General features: G+C 45.7%; 10 protein-coding genes across 10 annotated transcripts; 3 read left to right on the top strand and 7 right to left on the bottom strand.

The window, feature by feature from the left end:
- Positions 1 to 230: 230 nt before the first annotated feature.
- MSC7 (meiotic recombination directing protein) lies at positions 231 to 2,174 on the top strand (the record flags this gene model as incomplete). The annotated part of the gene is made up of 1 exon (XM_037284200.1): positions 231 to 2,174. One exon carries the CDS (start codon positions 231 to 233, stop codon positions 2,172 to 2,174), a length of 1,944 nt encoding a protein of 647 aa, XP_037140096.1.
- A 74-nt stretch (positions 2,175 to 2,248) lies between these two features.
- RRF1 (Rrf1p) lies at positions 2,249 to 2,965 on the bottom strand (the record flags this gene model as incomplete). Its single annotated transcript, XM_037284199.1, has 1 exon — positions 2,249 to 2,965. The coding sequence occupies one exon, from the start codon at positions 2,963 to 2,965 to the stop codon at positions 2,249 to 2,251; it is 717 nt and encodes a 238-aa protein (XP_037140095.1).
- A 441-nt stretch (positions 2,966 to 3,406) lies between these two features.
- On the bottom strand, positions 3,407 to 7,177 carry SSD1 (mRNA-binding translational repressor SSD1; the record flags this gene model as incomplete). Its single annotated transcript, XM_037284198.1, has 1 exon — positions 3,407 to 7,177. The coding sequence occupies one exon, from the start codon at positions 7,175 to 7,177 to the stop codon at positions 3,407 to 3,409; it is 3,771 nt and encodes a 1,256-aa protein (XP_037140094.1).
- Positions 7,178 to 7,945: 768 nt separating this feature from the next.
- On the bottom strand, positions 7,946 to 9,685 carry PUT2 (1-pyrroline-5-carboxylate dehydrogenase; the record flags this gene model as incomplete). The annotated part of the gene is made up of 1 exon (XM_037284197.1): positions 7,946 to 9,685. The coding sequence occupies one exon, from the start codon at positions 9,683 to 9,685 to the stop codon at positions 7,946 to 7,948; it is 1,740 nt and encodes a 579-aa protein (XP_037140093.1).
- Positions 9,686 to 9,972: 287 nt separating this feature from the next.
- Positions 9,973 to 11,373, bottom strand: BRL1 (Brl1p; the record flags this gene model as incomplete). The annotated part of the gene is made up of 1 exon (XM_037284196.1): positions 9,973 to 11,373. One exon carries the CDS (start codon positions 11,371 to 11,373, stop codon positions 9,973 to 9,975), a length of 1,401 nt encoding a protein of 466 aa, XP_037140092.1.
- Positions 11,374 to 11,597: 224 nt separating this feature from the next.
- On the bottom strand, positions 11,598 to 13,304 carry DPL1 (sphinganine-1-phosphate aldolase DPL1; the record flags this gene model as incomplete). Its single annotated transcript, XM_037284195.1, has 1 exon — positions 11,598 to 13,304. One exon carries the CDS (start codon positions 13,302 to 13,304, stop codon positions 11,598 to 11,600), a length of 1,707 nt encoding a protein of 568 aa, XP_037140091.1.
- Positions 13,305 to 14,122: 818 nt separating this feature from the next.
- Positions 14,123 to 16,174, bottom strand: HDA2 (Hda2p; the record flags this gene model as incomplete). Its single annotated transcript, XM_037284194.1, has 1 exon — positions 14,123 to 16,174. The coding sequence occupies one exon, from the start codon at positions 16,172 to 16,174 to the stop codon at positions 14,123 to 14,125; it is 2,052 nt and encodes a 683-aa protein (XP_037140090.1).
- Positions 16,175 to 16,703: 529 nt separating this feature from the next.
- On the top strand, positions 16,704 to 17,375 carry MHR1 (mitochondrial 54S ribosomal protein mL67; the record flags this gene model as incomplete). Its single annotated transcript, XM_037284193.1, has 1 exon — positions 16,704 to 17,375. The coding sequence occupies one exon, from the start codon at positions 16,704 to 16,706 to the stop codon at positions 17,373 to 17,375; it is 672 nt and encodes a 223-aa protein (XP_037140089.1).
- A 358-nt stretch (positions 17,376 to 17,733) lies between these two features.
- SUR2 (sphingosine hydroxylase) lies at positions 17,734 to 18,711 on the top strand (the record flags this gene model as incomplete). The annotated part of the gene is made up of 1 exon (XM_037284192.1): positions 17,734 to 18,711. The coding sequence occupies one exon, from the start codon at positions 17,734 to 17,736 to the stop codon at positions 18,709 to 18,711; it is 978 nt and encodes a 325-aa protein (XP_037140088.1).
- A 98-nt stretch (positions 18,712 to 18,809) lies between these two features.
- Positions 18,810 to 19,430, bottom strand: ATP5 (F1F0 ATP synthase subunit 5; the record flags this gene model as incomplete). Its single annotated transcript, XM_037284191.1, has 1 exon — positions 18,810 to 19,430. The coding sequence occupies one exon, from the start codon at positions 19,428 to 19,430 to the stop codon at positions 18,810 to 18,812; it is 621 nt and encodes a 206-aa protein (XP_037140087.1).
- Between the last annotated feature and the right edge of the window lie 118 nt (positions 19,431 to 19,548).

The raw sequence follows: 19,548 nt of genomic DNA, 5'->3' as shown, positions 1-19,548 counted from the left end.
GTAGCTGGCATTGAGCTCTTGATGGCCGTATTATGTAGAATTTTCGATATCTGTCAAGCTTATTCGGGTTCGGGAAGAAGTTAAACGAGCTGAGCTTCGTTGTAAATCTTCACTTGCATCGCTATTACGTCCAATCGGTAGCGGACCGAAACGAAGCAGTCAAGCTTGGCTGAAGGCTATCGAAGATCTTTAGCGTTGCTTAAAGCCTGATTGAAGCTTGGCATTGTTCCATGCCAGAAGTTTATCTGAACTCAGACATGCTGAATCAATTGAATTCGACAGTGCAGGAATACTTGGCAGAATGGGTGAAAAAACAGCAGTCGTTGCTCAATAGTCAGTCTCAGATTGTGGTTACTCAGATCCAGGGCAACCCCAAGACGGCCGCTACGACATCCATATTGGCTGGACTGTTTACGTTCTATGTCTTTTACAAGCTGTTGTGGGCCAATTCTGTGTCTGAAGACTATAAGCCAGTGAAATTCTCCGTTCCTGTGCCAGATGCTGCTCAGACTCATTGGAAAGGCAAGAGACTGCATCCTACCAGCGTATTTGATCCTACGAAACCGGGCACTATTCAGGCTTACTGCCCGGCGACTGGACAATATCTGGGTTCGTTTACTTCCAAGACTTGCGATGACGTCGACAACATGATCTCGAAAGCCTCCAAGGCCCAACAAGAATGGGGAACATCTTCTATGAACAGAAGGTTGAGAATTTTGGCATCTCTGCAGGCATACGTGCTGCAAAACCAAGAGCTCATCGCTCATGTCGCCTGCAGAGATTCAGGTAAGACTATGCTAGACGCCTCGATGGGTGAGATTCTTGTCACGTTGGAAAAACTACAATGGACAATCCAGCATGGCAGTAACGTCCTACAGCCCTCGAGGCGTCCAGGACCTACGAATTTCTTCATGAAATTTTATAAGGGCGCCGAGATTCGTTACGAGCCTCTGGGTCTTATCAGCTCTATTGTCTCATGGAACTATCCCTTCCACAATTTGATGGGTCCTGTCATCGCTGCTTTGTTCACCGGTAATGCTATTGTTGTCAAGTGCTCTGAACAGGTCGTTTGGTCCTCTGAATTCTTTATTGGTGTGGTTCGGAAATGTTTGGAGGCTTGCGGTGAAGATCCAGATTTGGTTCAACTATTTTACAGTCTGCCACCATCGGACTCGGATGATACAGCAAATTACTTCACTTCGCATCCTTCCATCAAACACATCACCTTCATTGGTAGTCAGCCTGTCGCGCACCATATATTAAAGTGCGCAGCAGCCTCCTTAACTCCAGTGGTAGTCGAACTAGGCGGTAAGGACGCCTTCATCGTTCTTGATTCCGCTAAGGATCTTGAGGCTTTGTCATCCATTATAATGCGTGGTACGTTTCAATCATCCGGTCAGAATTGTATTGGTATCGAGAGAGTGATTGTAAGCGAAAATAATTACGACGCTCTGGTCAATATACTCAATGAACGCTTGACAAACAACCCATTGCGACTAGGTTCTGATATTGATCACCTCGAGGACGTTGATATGGGCGCAATGATCTCCGACAATAGATTCGGCCAATTGGAAGGACTGGTTAAAGATGCAGTCTCTCGTGGTGCACGTCTACTATATGGTGGTTCACGTTACAGTCATCCAAACTATCCACAAGGTCACTATTTTGAACCCACTCTACTGGTCGACGTGACTCCAGATATGGAAATTGCACAGAACGAAGTTTTCGGTCCTATCCTGGTTGTTATGAAAGCCAGAGACACTGAGCATTGTATCCAATTGGCCAACTCGGCTCCATTTGGTCTAGGTGGTTCAGTTTTCGGTAGTGATACTAAGGAGTGCAATTACGTGGCCAACAACTTGAAAACAGGTAACGTTGCAATCAATGATTTTGCTACTTTTTACGTCTGTCAATTACCCTTTGGTGGTATCAACGGCTCTGGTTATGGTAAATTCGGTGGTGAAGAAGGACTTCTCGGTTTGTGTAATGCCAAGAGTGTTTGTTTCGATACGCTACCTTTCGTATCCACACAGATTCCCAAGCCGTTGGATTATCCACTACGGAGCAATAGGAAGGCTTGGACTTTTGTCAAAAGTTTTATCACTGCTGCCTATGCCATGTCAACCTGGCAACGTGTGAAGTCCATTTTCACCTTGGCCAGGAACGCTAATTGATTATTAAACAAGTGGTCTGTAGCATACGACGTGCGTAAATTAGAATTTATAAACAATTTCCCTTTGAAGCGGTCTTAACTCATGACGCTCTTCTCAGCTTGCTTCAGCTGCTCTTCCAACTTATTGACGTACTCCTTATGTATTTTCTCCACATCTTGGATAACTTTCCGCACTTTGTCGTCTTTCTTAGAGAAGGATTTCATATCTTTCAGTATCTCAGCCCTGATGTGACCCAAAGAGTATTTAGCTGATGAGTTCTTGTACTCTTCAAAAACAGCTTTCAACGACTTGCACATCTTGAGACGAGATTCCGTCGTTGGCGGTGGTAAAGCGATCTTCAGTTGCTGCTCATTGTTTGGGATTCGCACGGGCGTTAAATTCAAATCGGCTGCCAAGATCGAACTAACGACATGCTTAGTATCTTTAGGATCATACACCGTAACCAACAGAGCGTTCTTACCCTTCATGGATGTCGATGCTACGGTTTTCAAAGGTTTACCGTCCTGCATCCGGAGATCATCGAGCATACGTGGGTCTGCAACACCCTGTCTCGTCTCATGCAGCTTTTTTTTGTGCAAATCCAACGTCTTAGTAAACTCTGCCTGAGCCTGTTTCACATATTGGCTTAAATCGACCACGTCAACCTCTTCTTTTTCCTTCAAATCTTTTCCATTCTTCCTATTATTCGAGTTCTTCTTAAGCAATTGAGCAGAGCTTTGGAACCCACGCCTGGCAGATAAAGAACGACAGAGGGATTGAATAGCTAGCATTCCAAATTGACGTTGAACCATAATTCTAGTGACTGCTTTCTAAGAGCCCCAGAGTATGTTTAAAGGTCCAAGAACTTCAACTATCCGTCTGTAACGATCGAACGGGAGCGTCACAATTTACTGACGCTGACATCGTAAGATGAATTAAAGATGAAAGCTCAACTATGGGCATGAAGAACAATTGCAGGCTTCTGATACTATAAATCACTAAATCGACCAAAGCTTGAGAGGATTCCGATGCAGGGCCCGGACACTAGAAAGTGCCCTTGACAGAACATTAAACATTACGTTTGATTGGAAGGGAATTTATAAACCAGCTCTTAGAAAAGTAGCTAAACCTTGTTAAGTTTATTGACATATATGGAGCATCATAATGGCTGGAAGAAAAAGTCAAAGGGTAAAGAATGAAAGTCTGCCATTGTCTGTGGATCCTGGCGGGTATAATTCGAAGGGAGCATGGGATTACTCCTTCTTTAAGAAAGGATTTAGGGCACGCACAGAAAGACAAGGGAGTGCCATGCCCACTTCCGCCCTGAGAAGCACAGGCACTTTCTGTAGTTCATGAATCTCCTGAATGCAGTTGTCATTTTTCTTACTTGTAACGGCGGTACTGAGGAAGCAGTCGAGTGGGTCTTCATTATCTTTCAGGGCTGGAAGCCTTAATTTGGGGACCTTCAAACCAAGCCTGGACAGTTCTTTCGTCAAGATTTCACTTACTAGAGGTTCGCCTTTCGCCTTTTTCTCAAATTCCATCGCTGCAATCTCAGCAGTGGTGGATCTAAATTTGTTCTTGATCGATGTTCTGTAAGACTTGGGGTTTTTTTCATCAGCAGGGACGAAGGTAGCACTGTCTACGCCAGGTTGCCAATGAAGCTCCAGGATTCTATTAGCAGGATCAAATTCGGCTTTGATCAACGGTAGCTGATCGCCATGTACTCTTTTCTCAATACCAAACTCAGGAATGAAAACGTCGAAAGAAGATTCGTAAACTTGCAATACCGTGGCCATTGTCAGTAGTTGACCTGTAGCATTTCCCATATCGTTTATCGTCTTACAAAGCAACAAATGAACAGCTTGTTCCTGAGCTTGATAGGCGCAATCCTTCTTGAAGTTGCAGTACTCGGAGGTTATCTTCAAAGATTCGAGATCCTCGTTATATGGGCTGCCGCTAAGTACCGTCTTCAGTTGTCTGTGGACAACATGATCAGCATATCTTCTCAAGGGAGCAGAGAAATGTGTATACAAAGGAAGGTTCAATGCGAAATGGCCATATTGGTCGGGGTCTACTTTACCAGCAATAAAGTAACGAGCTCTTGGCATAGTTTTGAATAGTAATATTTCCACGCCAGTTCTTACATCTTCATCCTTGATCTGGAGTATCGATTGAATCAGGGCGTCAGATGAGCTTATATCAATGTCATAGCCGAATTTCTGAACTTTCTTCTGGAATGACATCATTTTCGTGTGCACTGGCTGAACCTGTCTTCTAAGGAAGCTATAGTCTCCCAGCTTTGTGTATATCTTCTCTGCAACAGAGCTGTCAACTTTTGTCCTAATCTCGCTAATGATTGTTGACCCCAATGGTCTTTCGAGTATATTTAGATCCACGTTAACCTTCTCGTCGTCCAAGCTAGCCATCAATGGCAAATAAACCTCCAGTTCAGCCCCTTGCATCCTTATACGCTCAGCATAAAATGTAGACGCAATCTTTCCCAGGATTGAAGCAAAATTTGCTTGTGCGCTTCCTGGACTTGCGCTTGTCAGCTTATCCACCACAAACGGAGCGAAGGGCTGTACGGTGGATTCTCCAATCCACGTAGATTTGACTTTGAGTGTCTTCTTGTCTAACGTATAGACAACTGATATGGTCGCTGACTTTTTGCCAGCAGCAAAAGTTAATGATGCGTTCACAGCTTGAGGCAGCAAATCGACGACTTTCTGAGGCATGAATACAGCAGTGGATCTTTTTCTAGCCCTTCTGTCGAGTGAGGAATTTTCTTCGATATAAGCTGTTGCATCTACTACATGGCACCCAAGTTCAATCGAGCCCGTTTCGTCGATGTTCTCTCTTACATGAACAGCAAAGTCTGAAAAATGTGAGGATTCGTAGATGGAGAAGATCTCATAGGTCTCTTGATCAACAAATTGTCTTCTGTTCTGTAAACTTTCGTCCGCCATTGGTAATGCTTGAAAACTTGCTTTCTCCAAAGAGGGATTCTTTGGATCTAGATATTCATTAGACAAGAAATTGCTGTCTCTGAGAATAGAGTCAATCTCCGTATCAGGGTCATTGATTTCACCCAGCTCGGATACCAGGATACCGAAAGGATGCAAAGAGGTAATAGGCCAACGCTTGATGGACGCAACAAAAAGCTTGTCTGCATATTTGTCAGCATTTTCGATGAAGTCCTTTGGTGCAAGTTCTGTTGGGATTGCAATTAATGGAACTTTTTTATCCGTGGGCTTGAACCAGACAATCTTTGGTGCTTGCTGTGGTTTATTGTTGTCGCTGTGAGATTGCTGAGAAGGTCTCAATAGTCCCAACGTTCCGCTGAAAAGTTGACCAGGTATTCTGTCTAGCACAGCGATGACATGACCGGCATAAAGTGGCTTGAAATCATCATTGATCTCTTCTTCTTCGACCAATAACAGGGACTGGCCCTCAACTTCAACATCATCGTTCTTCTTCTGAGTAGGGCGCTGCTTCAAAGAATTCTTTCTTCTGACACCAGGCTTTGAGGGAGATTGATCTTCAGAGTCGCCTGCTGATTTTGCTTCCAGCTGACCACTTTCATCGCCAACTACAGACGAAGAAGATGACGAAGCGGCGCCAGTGGATGTAGTATTAGACGTTATGGTTGCCGTAGCGCTTGCATCATTGTGGTAGTCATCAGAGCTGTTCAACGATATGTAGTCATGCTGGCTTGATGCATCCTTTCTTCTCTTCTTTTCTTCCTTCTCCTTCTTCGAACCCCACACATCATCAACGACCAACAATTCGACGGCCACTAGATCTCCCTCCAAAGCTCTGTTACGGTCTTTTGATCCGCAAATGTAGACATCTGCGTCTAGCACGCCCTCCGTAGACACCCAAGCATCAGACCGGTTCTTCTTGTTCACACGCAGGATCCCGGTAACTAGTCGCCCCTCCTGGACCAATTCCGGGATGTTAGCCTGAGGCAAATAAGGGGCAAACAGTGATTTTCTCGCATTTGGGTTATTCTGTGAGTTGAAACTGTGGACCGAAGTATTTGATGTGCGATGTTTATGACCTGCCTGGAAAACCGCTGGGGGCTCCAAACTGTTGAAAGAATTGTATCCAAAGTCTCTGGAATTGGAAGTTCTGTGATTAAACGGAGATGGTTGTTGACTTTGGCCTTGTCCTTGACTTAGCGATTGTGACTGTGCCCTCCAGTTGGAATTAATACCAGGGGAGTACTCATTATTCCTCGATCTTGAGCGGCGGTGCCCTGTTGGGGTGGGAATAAAATCATCTCCCTCGTTGTCGTTTTCCTTTTGGTTGTACTGCGATTGCGTAGCAGGAAATTTGAACGATGACGACTGGTTCGATGAATTAGTACGACGGTGGCCCGATTGCGCCGAACCGGATGCCGGAAACTTGTAAGACTGCTGGGAGTCAAACGTTTTCTGATCGCCGCCCTCATTGCTTCCGATCGTGGGTGACGAAGACTCGATCTTCACAGTTACATTTCCAGCTACTCTCTTAGCCTGTTCCTCTGCAGCAGCTTTCTTTGCCTCGTTCAGTCCTATGGAGTGTCTTCTTGCATGCCCATATATGCTCGATTGTGATCCTGTTTTCTTGTGCCCACTATTGCTATTATTATTATCGTAGAATCCAGAATTATTTCTTGAATGTGATCTACTTCTATAACCAGAATTTCCTGTCGGACTGTTGTTGCCATTATTGAAATGTGGGTGAGGAGGCAAGAATCCTGAGTTACCCGAAGGATTACTATTGCCCGGTTGGCCTAGAAATTGTCCAGTCTGCTGAGCCAACTGCTGCTGCTGGATCCACAATTGCTGCTGCTTAGCCTGGACCATCTCCAGCTGTTTTTGTAAAGTAAATTGTTCCACCATCAGATTTGTTAATTCACTTTGAGATCTTCTGTGAGCAACATGAATCTGTTTCGGATTGTTCTTTCCACCTGTTGTAGTCACATACATGGGATTGGCCTGGCCCCTATTGCCTGAGCCCGGACCGTGGTTAGCCATTTGACCTAACTTTCGATGATCTTCGTCTCGAGATTAAGCTTTCACAGAGTGCTAAAACTCCCTAAAGCTTATATTACTCTTTTTCTCTCCCTGCTTTCTCACTGCCAATTTTTTCTTCCAGCTTTTTCGACCTGCTTAATGATAAAACCGGTGCACAGGGAAAAATGACTGGGAATGCTGCGGTTGCCTAAATAGAGTCAAATTCAAGGAACGGCTGTTGAAGGTAGCAGATAATATTGAAGGGTTTAGGAGACGTAAATAGCCAACGGAAAGCCCAAACTAGTGGTAAAACGCTCTGGCAGGAAATATACTATTCTCGCCTAGAAACTAAAATCGTAAAGGAAGGATGATACGAACGTGGTTAAAAAAATCAGCACTTCGTCAACAATCTTCTAATGAACGGATACTGTTTGTTCAGAGCTTAAACCTTTCCTCCTAACTGTAATCTTAGACTGTTAGTAAGAGTTGTTTCTTTGTCGAAATGATTCGGATCAGCCGCTGTAGCTTCGTTCGCAAATGACACGTACGATTAAGAATGGAAATGCTCAATGTGCTCCCACGACCAACAGGAGGTACTGTAAAGATATGCTCTTGGTACGTTGCCACTGAACCTTACTTGCTATACCTTGTTCGAGGGGCCATCGCCCTTTTAACTTCACCTTCTTTTAGGGGTTAGTGTGGGAATTTGTTACCCGCTCTTTGGAGCGACAGTAATACGGAAGTGACAGTAATTAATTACATAGGAAATATTCGATATTGAAGAACTTTTTACTCGTAGTTTGAAGGATACTTGAAATCGGTAAGCTCGTAGAAGTTCTCTTTAACGTTCCTGACGCTGACGAACCTATTTAGGATGTTGCCACTACCTGCTTTGTCGTTGGTGCCGCTCATTCTGGCACCGCCGAACCACTGTTGTGCCACAACGGCGCCTGTGCACTTGTCGTTGATGTAGAAATTACCGGCACTGTACCTTAGGGCTTCGCTGGCTTGAATAATGGCGTCGCGATCCTTGGCGAAAACAGAGCCCGTGAGCCCGTAGGCGCTGGTGCTGTCAATCAGTTGGCAGACCTGGGTGAACTGGTCGTCAGGGTATTCGTAAACGGTCAAAATGGGGCCGAAGAACTCGGTCGTGAGAAACTTATGGCTGGGGTTTGTGGTCTTGATTATTGTTGGACCAATGAACCAGCCGCTGGACTTGTCGCACTTGCCGCCGTAGACAATTTCAAGCTCTGAGTCTTGCTTGGCCTCCTCGATGGCGCTGGCAAGCTTGTCGAAACTCTGCTCATGGATCACTGGTCCCATGAAACCGTGCAAATCACCACCACTGATGCTACCTGCAGATGTGTTTACTGGCGAGATCTTGTGCTGTTGCAAGGTGCCCGCCATGTCCTTTAGAAACTCTTCGCTTCTTGATTTGGGAATGTAGACTCGAGAGGTTGCAGAACATTTTTGGCCTTGAAACTCGAATGCACCTCTGATGGTGGATAGCACCGCATGGGGCAGGTTCGCAGAAGGGTGGATTAAATGGAAATTCTTACCACCTGTTTCACCAACGATTCTCGGATAATCTCTGTAAATGCCGCTGACGACGCCCTGCTGGATACTACCATACAGTTGTTTGAAGACAGCAGTGGAGCCAGTGAAATGCAAGGCTGCAAAATCTCTATCGCTTAGAACTTCTTCAGTGACTTCAACGGGATTACCTGGCACAAAGTTGACCACGCCCTTTGGCAACCCTGCCTCTTCTAAAACGGTTAGCAAGAGATAGTTCGATAAAGCCGCTGTTTGAGAGGGCTTCCAAACCACGGTGTTACCCATCAAAGCTGGTGCACCGACCAGATTGGCTGCAATAGCAGTGAAATTGAAGGGCGTAACAGCGTATACAAACCCTTCCAGTGGTCTGTACTCCGCCTTATTCCACACGCCGGGACTGGATTCTATAGGCTGCTGCGAGTACAGTTCGTACGCATACTTCACGTTGAATCTGAAAAAATCCGACAGCTCAGTAATACAATCAATCTCTGCTTGGTAGACGTTCTTACCTTGACCCAACATTGTGGCTGCCAACATATCGTACCTATACTTTGTAGACACAAGGTCAGCGGCGCGCAGAAACACCGCGGCTCTGTCATAAAACGGCATTTCTAGCCACTTCTTCTTCGCATCCTTAGCGGCCTGAATGGCATCCTTCACATCTTCTCTGGTAGCCTGTGTAACAGTAGCAAGCACTTGCTGATGGTGTGCTGGATTGGTCTGTGCAAAGAACCCGCGTTTGGTCTGATCATTGTAATATCTACGTTCACCATTGATGACTAGCGGAACTTCCAATGAGGAGCTTTTGAATTTCATCAAAGACGCACGCAGCAGATCCCAATCCTTTGTATCCGTAAGACCGAACGGTTTCACTGCTTCATTGGTAATCTGCTTAGGAATATTCACAGTTGACAGCTGCGCAACGAATCTGGCACCTTGACGTGAAGCTTGACATATTCTTGCTCTCGATAACATGGTGGGAAATTGCCGATGGTTTAAACTCGCACCAATAAAGCTCTTAGTAACTTCAGGATAAGTTCAACCGAAATATCCAGATCTGGTTTATATATGTGGATTTACAGTCCAGCTTCATCTCCCAATCCTCGGTTTGATCAAGAAGCTTCCTTCAACTTTCATTGTTAGCTTGCTCTAATCAAGGGCCGGAAACCGAATCCCGAAAAGAAGGAAACCGAATCCCGATCGAGATTTACAGTGAAAGTCGCTTGAGAAGTGAAAAAATGCAGGTATGATTGATGGCTTGATTAGAGCTCTTGTAAGTCTGAGGATAGCTCAGATGGGTCGTCGTGCTTCTGGCCATCTTGTGTGAGAAACAACGGTCTCTTCAGACGTCGTTGTTGGCGCATTAGCGTCTGTTGCGAGGCGTCACCATAATAACTCTTGGCACGAGCAAAGCCCAGTAGGAAGTTGGAACAGAAGCACCAGATAACTACAGCCATCAGTATCACTAGTAAAGCCTTCCAACCGATGGGTTCTATGAAAGAGTTGACAATCTCACCGAAGAGCTTTGCACTGAGAGTTGATCTTGCTCTGAAAAAGATGTCGTTGTTTCTGTTCATGCATTGTTCCCAGGCTTGACATTTTTCCTGCAAAGCAGGCCGCCCTCCGAGGTTGCACTTGTTTGTTAAGTACTGAATCTTGCAGCGCGACGATTCATAGGCGAGCTCGAGCCTCCTGTGTTCCCAGGAAGATTTGATATCTGTCTTTAGTGTTCTGAAGAAAGCCGTAAGGACCGTGAAGACGGCCGTGACGGTTATACCGTTCAGGAACAGTTGCAGATAGGACATGAACATGTAAGAACCTCTTGACAGCGGTCTTGCCTCGGACGACCATGGCACTGGAAGCTGATATCGGTCGCCGCCGTGAAGTTGCGGCTGCATCTGCTTGCTGTTCTGCAGGTCTGGGACTGTGCATCGTTGCATCGTGAGGTATCCTGCTGGGTCTTGGTAGTAATGGTGGTGATTGTTGATCGAAACCTGTATTGGTTGATGTTTAGAGCGATTTCTCAAATCCTGTTTGAGTGAGTCTATATCTATTGACTGGTAGTCCTTTCTATCTGCTATGCTAGGACAATCGTCTTCGAAAGTGATTTCCTTGGGTGCTGTAGGCGAGTCTGGGAGTGGGAAACCTTCAATTTTTGCTGCTGCAGCTACGCCAAGAGATGTCGGTGACAGTAACGCTTTTATCACAGCTGTGCTATCGGTACCATCCTTCTTCACAGCATTGCAGCCATTTTCTCGCTCCATCTCCTCTTCCTTCGGCGCGACTGGTGCTTTATCCGCCGACACTTCGTCAATACTGGGCTTGCTTTTCTTCCTCACCTCGGGTACTGCAAATGTCACTTTGGTGGTGCTATTGACATCCTTAGTCTCAACTTCTTCCATCTCTTGCGAATCACTCGGTACACATTCTTTATCGTATTCGTCGATATCCATTTCATCATTCGTCGTTTCCACATAACTAAAAGAATTCCTCAACGGCGATGGAAGTGCAGGGAAATGCGGCATGTATTTGCTCAAAACTTGAGGCGTTATTCGATTTGTCTGGTCAGAAAGGCTTAATTTCGATATACCAATAGGGTCCTCTTCGCATACAGCTTCCCGATGAAACTTGTCATCGAGACTCAAACTGCTAAACTGTTCCATGAAGAGCTAGCGATTATTTCTGCGAAACAGTAATATATTAGCCTACTAATTCAGCAGTCGAAAGAGTCTATCTTGATTGCCTTGTGGCAGTCTCAATTATCGTGATTGACTGTACCATTGCTGTTATTTTTTTCATTATGAAAAAGCTTTATTTACATTATATCTCGAAGACTACATACCTTGCACATTGAAAAATGAATGACCTTTAACTATTTGAGCTGGTCTCATTCAGTTGGTTTCAATTTATAGAGCGTGTCGAGGAAACCGATGACGAGTCTGTCCGCTACACCGGTGGTCTTGACACTGCCTGCCACACCGTATAGCGCGCTTGTCCCATCTGCAGAAGATGCGCTCTTTCCCTCCTGCTCCAACTCCTTAGTAAGCTCTTTCAAAGTGGCGACAAGGTCATCGATGGAGGCAACACTGGGCTTCGTCACAGCCAAATGGAGAGCAGGTGGTTTTTGTAATGCATTTAAATGCCAACCTCTAGCTGACAGCCTGTCCCCCAATTCGTAGACATCATACCTATCAGAAGTGAAAGATATCACTGACAATTTCGGATCGCCCAAGATCCGTAACCCTGGGATTTCTGATTCTATTGCCTTTTTTAGTTTTCTTGCAGCAGTGATAATTTCTTTGCAAGATTCAATATAACCGTTCTCTCCCATTCTGATCATGGTCGCCCAGCAACCGACAACCAACGCACCTGGTCTTGACCCAGCCAGCGTGGGCGACCCGTATAGACCGCCAGTCCAATCAGTGCTGACGTAGTACTGGTGCATTCGAAGGTCGCGGTTACGATACATTATAACAGACGAACCCTTTGGTGCAAACCCATATTTGTGACTATCACACGAGATTGATGTAACACCAGCCACGCGGAAATCAAAAGCCGGTAAATTGTCATACCCTGCCTTCTCCATGAAGGCAATAATAAAGGATCCTAGACAACAATCGACATGTAGCGGAATTTTGTAGCGCGAAGCAAGCTCACCAAGTCCCTCGATGTCATCCATAATACCGTGTGGGAAATTGGGGGCTGAACCCACTAATAACACTGTATTGCGATTAATAAATTTTCTTACATGGCTCAAGTCAACTTTGTAAGTCCTAGGATCTAACTTAGCGTGATGGATCTTCATGCCAAAGTAATAAGCCGCTTTATCGAATCCCGCATGAGCGGTAACGGGGACGATGATCTCGGGCTCTGTAACACCACGGTGATGGTACGCATACATCTTGGCACTCAAGCAGGCTAGAAGCAGCGATTCGGTGCCTCCTGAACTTGTAGTACCGCACCCAGTATCCTTGGGTGCATTAAACATGTTCAAGGTCATGGAAACGACCTCGGACTCCATCTTCCGTACAGCTGGGAAAACGTCAGGGTGCAACTGGTTTGCAACACAAAATTTTTCAAATGCTAAGCTCTGCAAGTGAATGATGTCCTCTCCGCCATGATATACTGCTCCCGAAACTTTTCCATCTTTCCACTCGGTATGTGGTATTTTGCTTTCGAGCAACCCTAACTCATTCAAGACGCTTTGTTCAGGCAGCCCAACTGCCGGCAACTTTTCGAAATCGTTCAAGCAGGCGTCATTCTTGATCAACTCTTTTTCCATATGACGAGTAACTTTACTGACTTCCGCATCCACAGAAGCTCTAAAAAATCTGCTCTTCAAAAGCCATCTGAACAAACGGCCGGCAACCGTGCGGTACAAATTGTGAACGCAACCAACCATGCCGTAGACTTTCAGGTTGAATAACACGAACCGGAAGATCCTCAGGGCAAAAAGCACCAGTAGAAGGTCTTTAAAAAGCTCTATCCATGACTTTGAGCTGACGTAGATGTAACCATAGTGATATATCGCAATCAGTGACTCATTTTTAGCCCACGTCGGCGATAAGCAACCGGTGCAAATGTCGACTTTCATTTCCTTACCCAGACGCCGTCTCGATTATAGTTCGCTGACCATTAAAGATTGTTTTCCAACAACAGACTGCTTCTTAACGCTGATAGAGTTACTTTGGACACACCAGTACAGTTTGATCGTTCAGTAGGTACAAAGAGCTGCAATAGAGGAAGGGATTATGAACCACTAAGCGCCTTGCGAAGAAATTCCGAACCAGATACCCGGCTTCTAGACTTAGCGTAGATCTTTCTCTCACGCAGTCAGGCACAATAATGGACGTAAAGCTTGTCGATGTGGAATTCTGAAGAGCTTGGCTGTCGCTGGGACTAGGAATTGATTATGGTTTAATATTCCAAATAGCTGACGAGATGTTGCCAGCGAAATCTTTGCGACTATAAGTGTTATCAGAAAAAAAAAAATGACATCTTCAAAAACAATGCGATGTCTCAGAGCTCTTCGAGATCTCTAGTCACCAATGCATTTTTGGGCTCTGTGTGATTTAGCGCAGAAATATCGAAAACGGAAAAATATGGCCAGACAGTGAAGCGTTAGTTCTTACTTCAAGTATTTGGGTTAGAGGAACTCTAGTAACTCGCGCCATATTGCTGAAAGGTGGATTATCAGCATAATTTCGACAGAGGAATAATGTATTCATCAGAAAATCTATTTCTCGCATTTACCAGAAATAATGTCGCTCTTTCCGATCTAAAAAAGTTCTGATCAGTGCTGTGTCTGCGTATTTTGCGCCGATGGGAGCGGCAATGAGGATCAATTCATATCTGCAAATTATTTCGGCTGGCCAGTGAGGACGACGGCGCAAATAGAATGGCTATGGCATTTCATATGTATGTGGGAGTATTGGATCGAGTAAGCCTGGACCTTGTACCGTGCCCTGAGGCCCTACCATTTAATGAAGATGACGAAGAGTTTTGGGAACGGCCGTCGCCGTTTAATTTCAAATCGTACGACGAAGTCAGTTTTGAAATAAAGGCTTTGAGAAATTTGCTTCTCCTTCTGTGCTCTTCCAGCTCCGCCTTCAATCGATTCTCTCTCCTCTTCAGGGCGTCGGAGTTTAATCGAGGTGCTGGACCAGCAACCTCCTTTTTCAGCATTTGATCTGAGTCCCTAAGAGCGCTCAAATTTTGTGCGAGCTCAGCTGCTAGGGACGATTTTTGTTGATATTCACTTCGAAGTTCATTGTTTCTCTTGCTCTTATCTTCGTTAGTTTGCTGAAGCGCCTCCAGTTCAGCCTGCATAATATTGCTCTTTTCAGTGTATAGAAGCAAAGCCTTGTCGATATCCGAAGAATCCTCTAAACTGACCAATTTTGCCAGCTCAGTCTGGGTCTTCCGCAATGATTGGACTCTTTGCTCTAATTTATCACTTTCAGTCTGAGATCTCTCCAATCTCTTTTCGGAGTCATTCGCTGTCTTTTCACACTCTTGAAATCTCTTAAACGTTGTTGCAATTGTTGCCTTGATGGCGTCAAGACTGTTTTGTCTGGCTGTTTCTTCTAGTCTTCTGTTTAGCAACTTTTCACGATTATGCTTACAATCTTCCTGAATAGCACGCAACCTGCCCACAGCCCGTTTCATCAACTCACTCTGATACGATTTCATGTCGAAGACCGCTTCATCTATTCGGAGCTGAGATCCAGGGGAGTTCAGTTCAGTCATGCGCGGCTGATACGGATCGACATCTGTGGCTACTGGAGATAAACGAACATCAGGAAGCATCTCTGTCAGCTGCTCGCCCTTCAGAAGCGATTTCACCACCTCCTTATAATCAAGGTTGCAAAGCTCACCACGAGATTTATGTCTGGTGCGCAAGTAATGGTCGATTGAATTCTTCAATTCGGAATACGGAGTGCAGCCGCCCTGAGTGCAGTTCTCCAAAATGTAGTGGTCAGGTGAATCAGCCACCAGGAATTTAATGATTGGCGGTTGCTTGCTAGCCCTACGGTACAGAACTTCCAAAGCGGGCAGAGACGGATCCAGCAGCGGGTCAAAGCTTATTATACAGTCGGCGTCGTAATCTTCCATAAGCGACGGATCATTGATGAGATGTGCAGTGGTAGTCAAGAAGAGCCAATCATCGTCACAGGTGCTAGCCCGCTTCTGCCTCTTGACCGAGTAATCATAATCGTCTCGCGAGTAACCCGTGTACTTGTTCGCACCCGAATCGTTGCAAGGTGTACCATCCTTGGACTCACACGCATCGCCTCCTTCCGAATCATCCCTTACATAGATATGCTTCTCATCGTACAGCGACGTGCCCGACAGTCTCTTGATTCTAACGCGTTGTCCCAGTATCAGACCTTCAAGTAGATCCAGCTCTCGAACACTATGGGAAATCAGGCAAATTCTCAGAACCTGAGGAAATTCCACCCGATCTCGCTCAATTATTCCACACAGAATCTGCTGCAGCTTTCTGAACTTATCGCTGTTGTTGACGAGGTTTTCATTGGGCTCCATGCGCAGAAACTGCCTTGGCATATAATGGTCGACAAGCAGACAGGGATGATTGGCAACTGCTCTAAAATTGCTGTCGAAAATATACATCATCTGCTTTGCTGACAGCTGCGGATACATCTTCTCGTCCCCGTTATTGATTTTGTCATCGGCAGCTTCTATTTCCTGTTTTAAAGAACTTGCATGTAAAGAGATCAGTATTTCGACCAGGTCTTTTTGGAACGATGTGAGATCAACCAGCAGATACGAAACATTACTCTGTCTCAAACCATCGGTCGACATTGCCGATAGCTTTCTTCTATTTCTCGACGAGTAGAGTATTTGATCGACGCTTACTTCATCGAGAAGGCTGACGCTGCATAGAAATTTCAAAATTCCAATAGTGAAGAAGACCGGTCTAACAAGCTGAGAAGGTAGCATCTAATCATGCAATGAAACGACTAACCATCGGCTTACGATAACTCTGATGAATGACAGAGTTTTCTCATCTTTTACAGTAAACACTGTGTCGAGGCGCAGGATGCCTCGCCGGGAGCAGTGGCATTGCGAGCGCCTAGCTGTAAGAGAATAGATCGTCGAGAGGCTAGCGTAGGCTCTGCTGACGAAATGGCGAGCACAAGACGACAGAAGGCGAGTTTCCTCGCTGGCACGCCCAAAGGGGCATCCATTGACCCGTTTGGAGCGCTGATTTCGGCGAGCACCCTCAACCTCGCTCCAGCTATCACGACCCAAGCAATTGAGGCCAAATGCCTTCAAAATCGCATACTTTATGTATCCATTTGGCAGGTCCCTAGCTGCTGATGAGGTACGTATACGATGACAGTTTACTATGACGATAATTTTTCAGCTTTAAGTGTAGACCTAGCAGGCCTAAGAAGGTGCCAGCAACAGTTTAACGTCAATTGACGCATCCCAGAGAGTCCTAGCGTTGCTTTGAGCGATATAATCGATGACGGGCGTCGGTAATTTGGCAGTGAGAAAGTTTCGTCCGGCTTCGTGGCTGCAGAAAGCGGGATACGCTCCGCAAGTGTTCGTATTCAGAAACCTGGAGTCAGGACAAGTGGTGTACTCGCAGTTCCCCAACTTCACCCAGAAGCAAGTAGATACTCTGTTCCAGCGGCCCAACTGGGAGAACAAGAAGCCTTCGACAAGACGTGATGTGTGGAAATGCATGTGTGTCGTCGACATGCCCGACTACGAATCGAGCGTTAAGCTATATCAGAATCTACGCAGATTGCGGTATCTGCGCGATGTCCGCATGCCCAAGGAGGCCCAATCCTTGAGAAAGAAGAACGACGACGGCAACGTCTGGTATAGCGCCCAGTACAGACCCACATACGCGCAGGAAGCCGTGGCAGATTTGATAGAATCGCTTTCCAAGACGCTCAGACATACCAAGGAGAAGGAGGCGACCCTCCATTGGGAAGACCCCTGGAGGATGGGCGACAAGGCCAAATACTGGTCGCCAGCGCTGCCCACGGTGAAGCATACTGTGATGAGCCGTTTGGGGAACAGTGCCAGGGAGCAGAGTTCGATACTACGAGAGCTCGGCGAGAAGGCCAAGCAGGAGTTTCTCAAGTTCAAAGAGCAACAAAAGCAGGCAGATTCAATCTCTCTCTGAAAAGCCTGCGCCATTTGGCCAACCACATGTCTCTGTATATAGGAGCCGTCTTCACGACATTTGAAGATCCACCACGCAATTGCGCGAAACTGCGGCTCAAATAGTCGATCAACTGATCGTTATCTTGTGTGTCGTTTAGTTCTGACGTCGAAAGTAGTAACCTTGCAGTAATAGGCCGACGAAAAAAAATGGCATCATTAGTGAGAAACTTTTCAGACGGTCATTTAGAGGCAATTGTTGGCTGTGGATTGATCATCGATCGTGGCCCAAGTGGTTTTGTCGTATCCGATATATAAACGAGCGATTTTGCAGCAGCTGAAACCCGATATTGGTGAGCAAACGGAGAACGACAATAAGTATGAACTCGACTGCTGCGTTTGATCAGATATACGTGTCGAAGAGTCCCTATGGGTTCATGCATGCGGCGGTGGAACCTCCTGTGGTTGTCAATGCAAGGAAAAATTTGCTACCGTACGTCTCTGACGGAATCTTAGCTCTGATTGCGCCTGTGGTTGCGTACTGGACATTCTCGCTCTTTTTCCACTTGATTGACACGTTGTGTCTGGCTGAGAAATACAGGATCCATCCCAGTGAAGAGATTGCGTCAAGAAATAGGGCTGGCCGGATCGAGGTTCTTTGTGAGGTGATCTTTCAGCATATTATTCAAAGTGCGGTTGGATTTGCATTCCTGCTGTTCGATGAGGAGCCAACTACTGGGTTTGAGCAGAATGCCATGTGGGTTTTGAGACAGCAGATCCCAGCTGCTGTGCCAGACGCCGTTGTGTATTACCTGTACACGTATGGATTGTCTTTCGTCAAGCTACTGGTTGGTTTTGCCATCATTGACACTTGGCAATACTGGCTGCACCGGCTGATGCATACAAGCACTTCGTTGTACAGAAAATTCCACTCCAGACACCATCGTCTGTACGTCCCATATGCTTATGGTGCGTTGTACAATGCTCCTTTGGAAGGATTTCTGTTGGATACCTTGGGTACTGGTATCGCTATGACGGTCACTGGCTTGACCCATAGAGAGCAAATAGTCCTATTCACTTTTGCTACGTTGAAGACCGTGGACGACCATTGTGGATACGCGCTGCCATTCGATCCATTCCAGATCATTTTCCCCAACAACGCTGTGTACCACGATATTCATCATCAGCATTTCGGGATCAAGACTAATTTTGCCCAGCCATTCTTCACCTTCTGGGATACTCTATTTGGCACCAACTTCAAAGGTTTCGAGGAATACCAGAAGAGTCAAAGACGTGTCACGATTGACAAATACAAGCAGTTCCTAGCCGAAAGAAAGTCTGCTAAGGTTACGAAGTGATCCGCTTAGCATTTATGTGTTCTTTACATGTCGTTATATAGGTGAATATAAAAATGGTTTTTGATTGACGTTACAATCGTGTCCGCTTCCCAGTCACATTAGATAGATTCATCAAGCACCTTGTTCAACTTTTGGATCTTGGAAGCAATGCTTAGATCGACGGTTTTGTCGGCAATCTCCACAATCAACCCACCTTGGATCTCTGGTTTCACGGAATTCTCCAACTTTAAAGTCTTTCCCTGGCCAACCAAATTAGACTGAGCAAGAGCCCTTTCAATCCTCTTAAAAGACTTGGAGTCCAATGGCTGTGCGGTGATGACGGTTCCCTTGACCAATCCATTGTAAGCGTCGGTCAAAGTGGTGAATTGAGAGTTGACTTTTGTGAAGATGTCCAATCTATTGTTTTCAGCCAACACCTTTAGAAGGTTCACGACAGTAGAATCCACATTTGGCTGTTCTGATAATGTCTTAACCACCACGTTTCTATCTTGAGAAGAAAGAGCTGGATTAGCCAAGATATCTTTCAATTTAGGGTCCTTTTCGATAGTTTGCGATAAGCTGTTCAAAGATTTGGAAACAGCTTCAATAGATGAGTTCTTGGAAGCGGCAGTAAACAAAGCAGTAGCATAAGTACCGTCTAGACCAAACAGCTGCACCGGTGGTTTGACAGCCTTCGTGCTGGAAGCGAGGGAACGCACAAATACTCTACCAAACATCATTTTTACCACGTACGACACTCAGGCAACGTTCAGAAGCCAACTGGGTCCTCGAGATGCCTCAATCTCAGTCAATTCTATTCTTCAAACTAGCTTGGTAGCTCGAGAAAGGGCCGTATGG

The sequence above is a fragment of the Torulaspora globosa genome, chromosome 5 (genome assembly GCF_014133895.1).
Source record: "Torulaspora globosa chromosome 5, complete sequence".
Taxonomy (NCBI): Eukaryota; Fungi; Ascomycota; class Saccharomycetes; order Saccharomycetales; family Saccharomycetaceae; genus Torulaspora; species Torulaspora globosa.
This window is presented reverse-complemented; position numbering and strand designations above follow the sequence as displayed.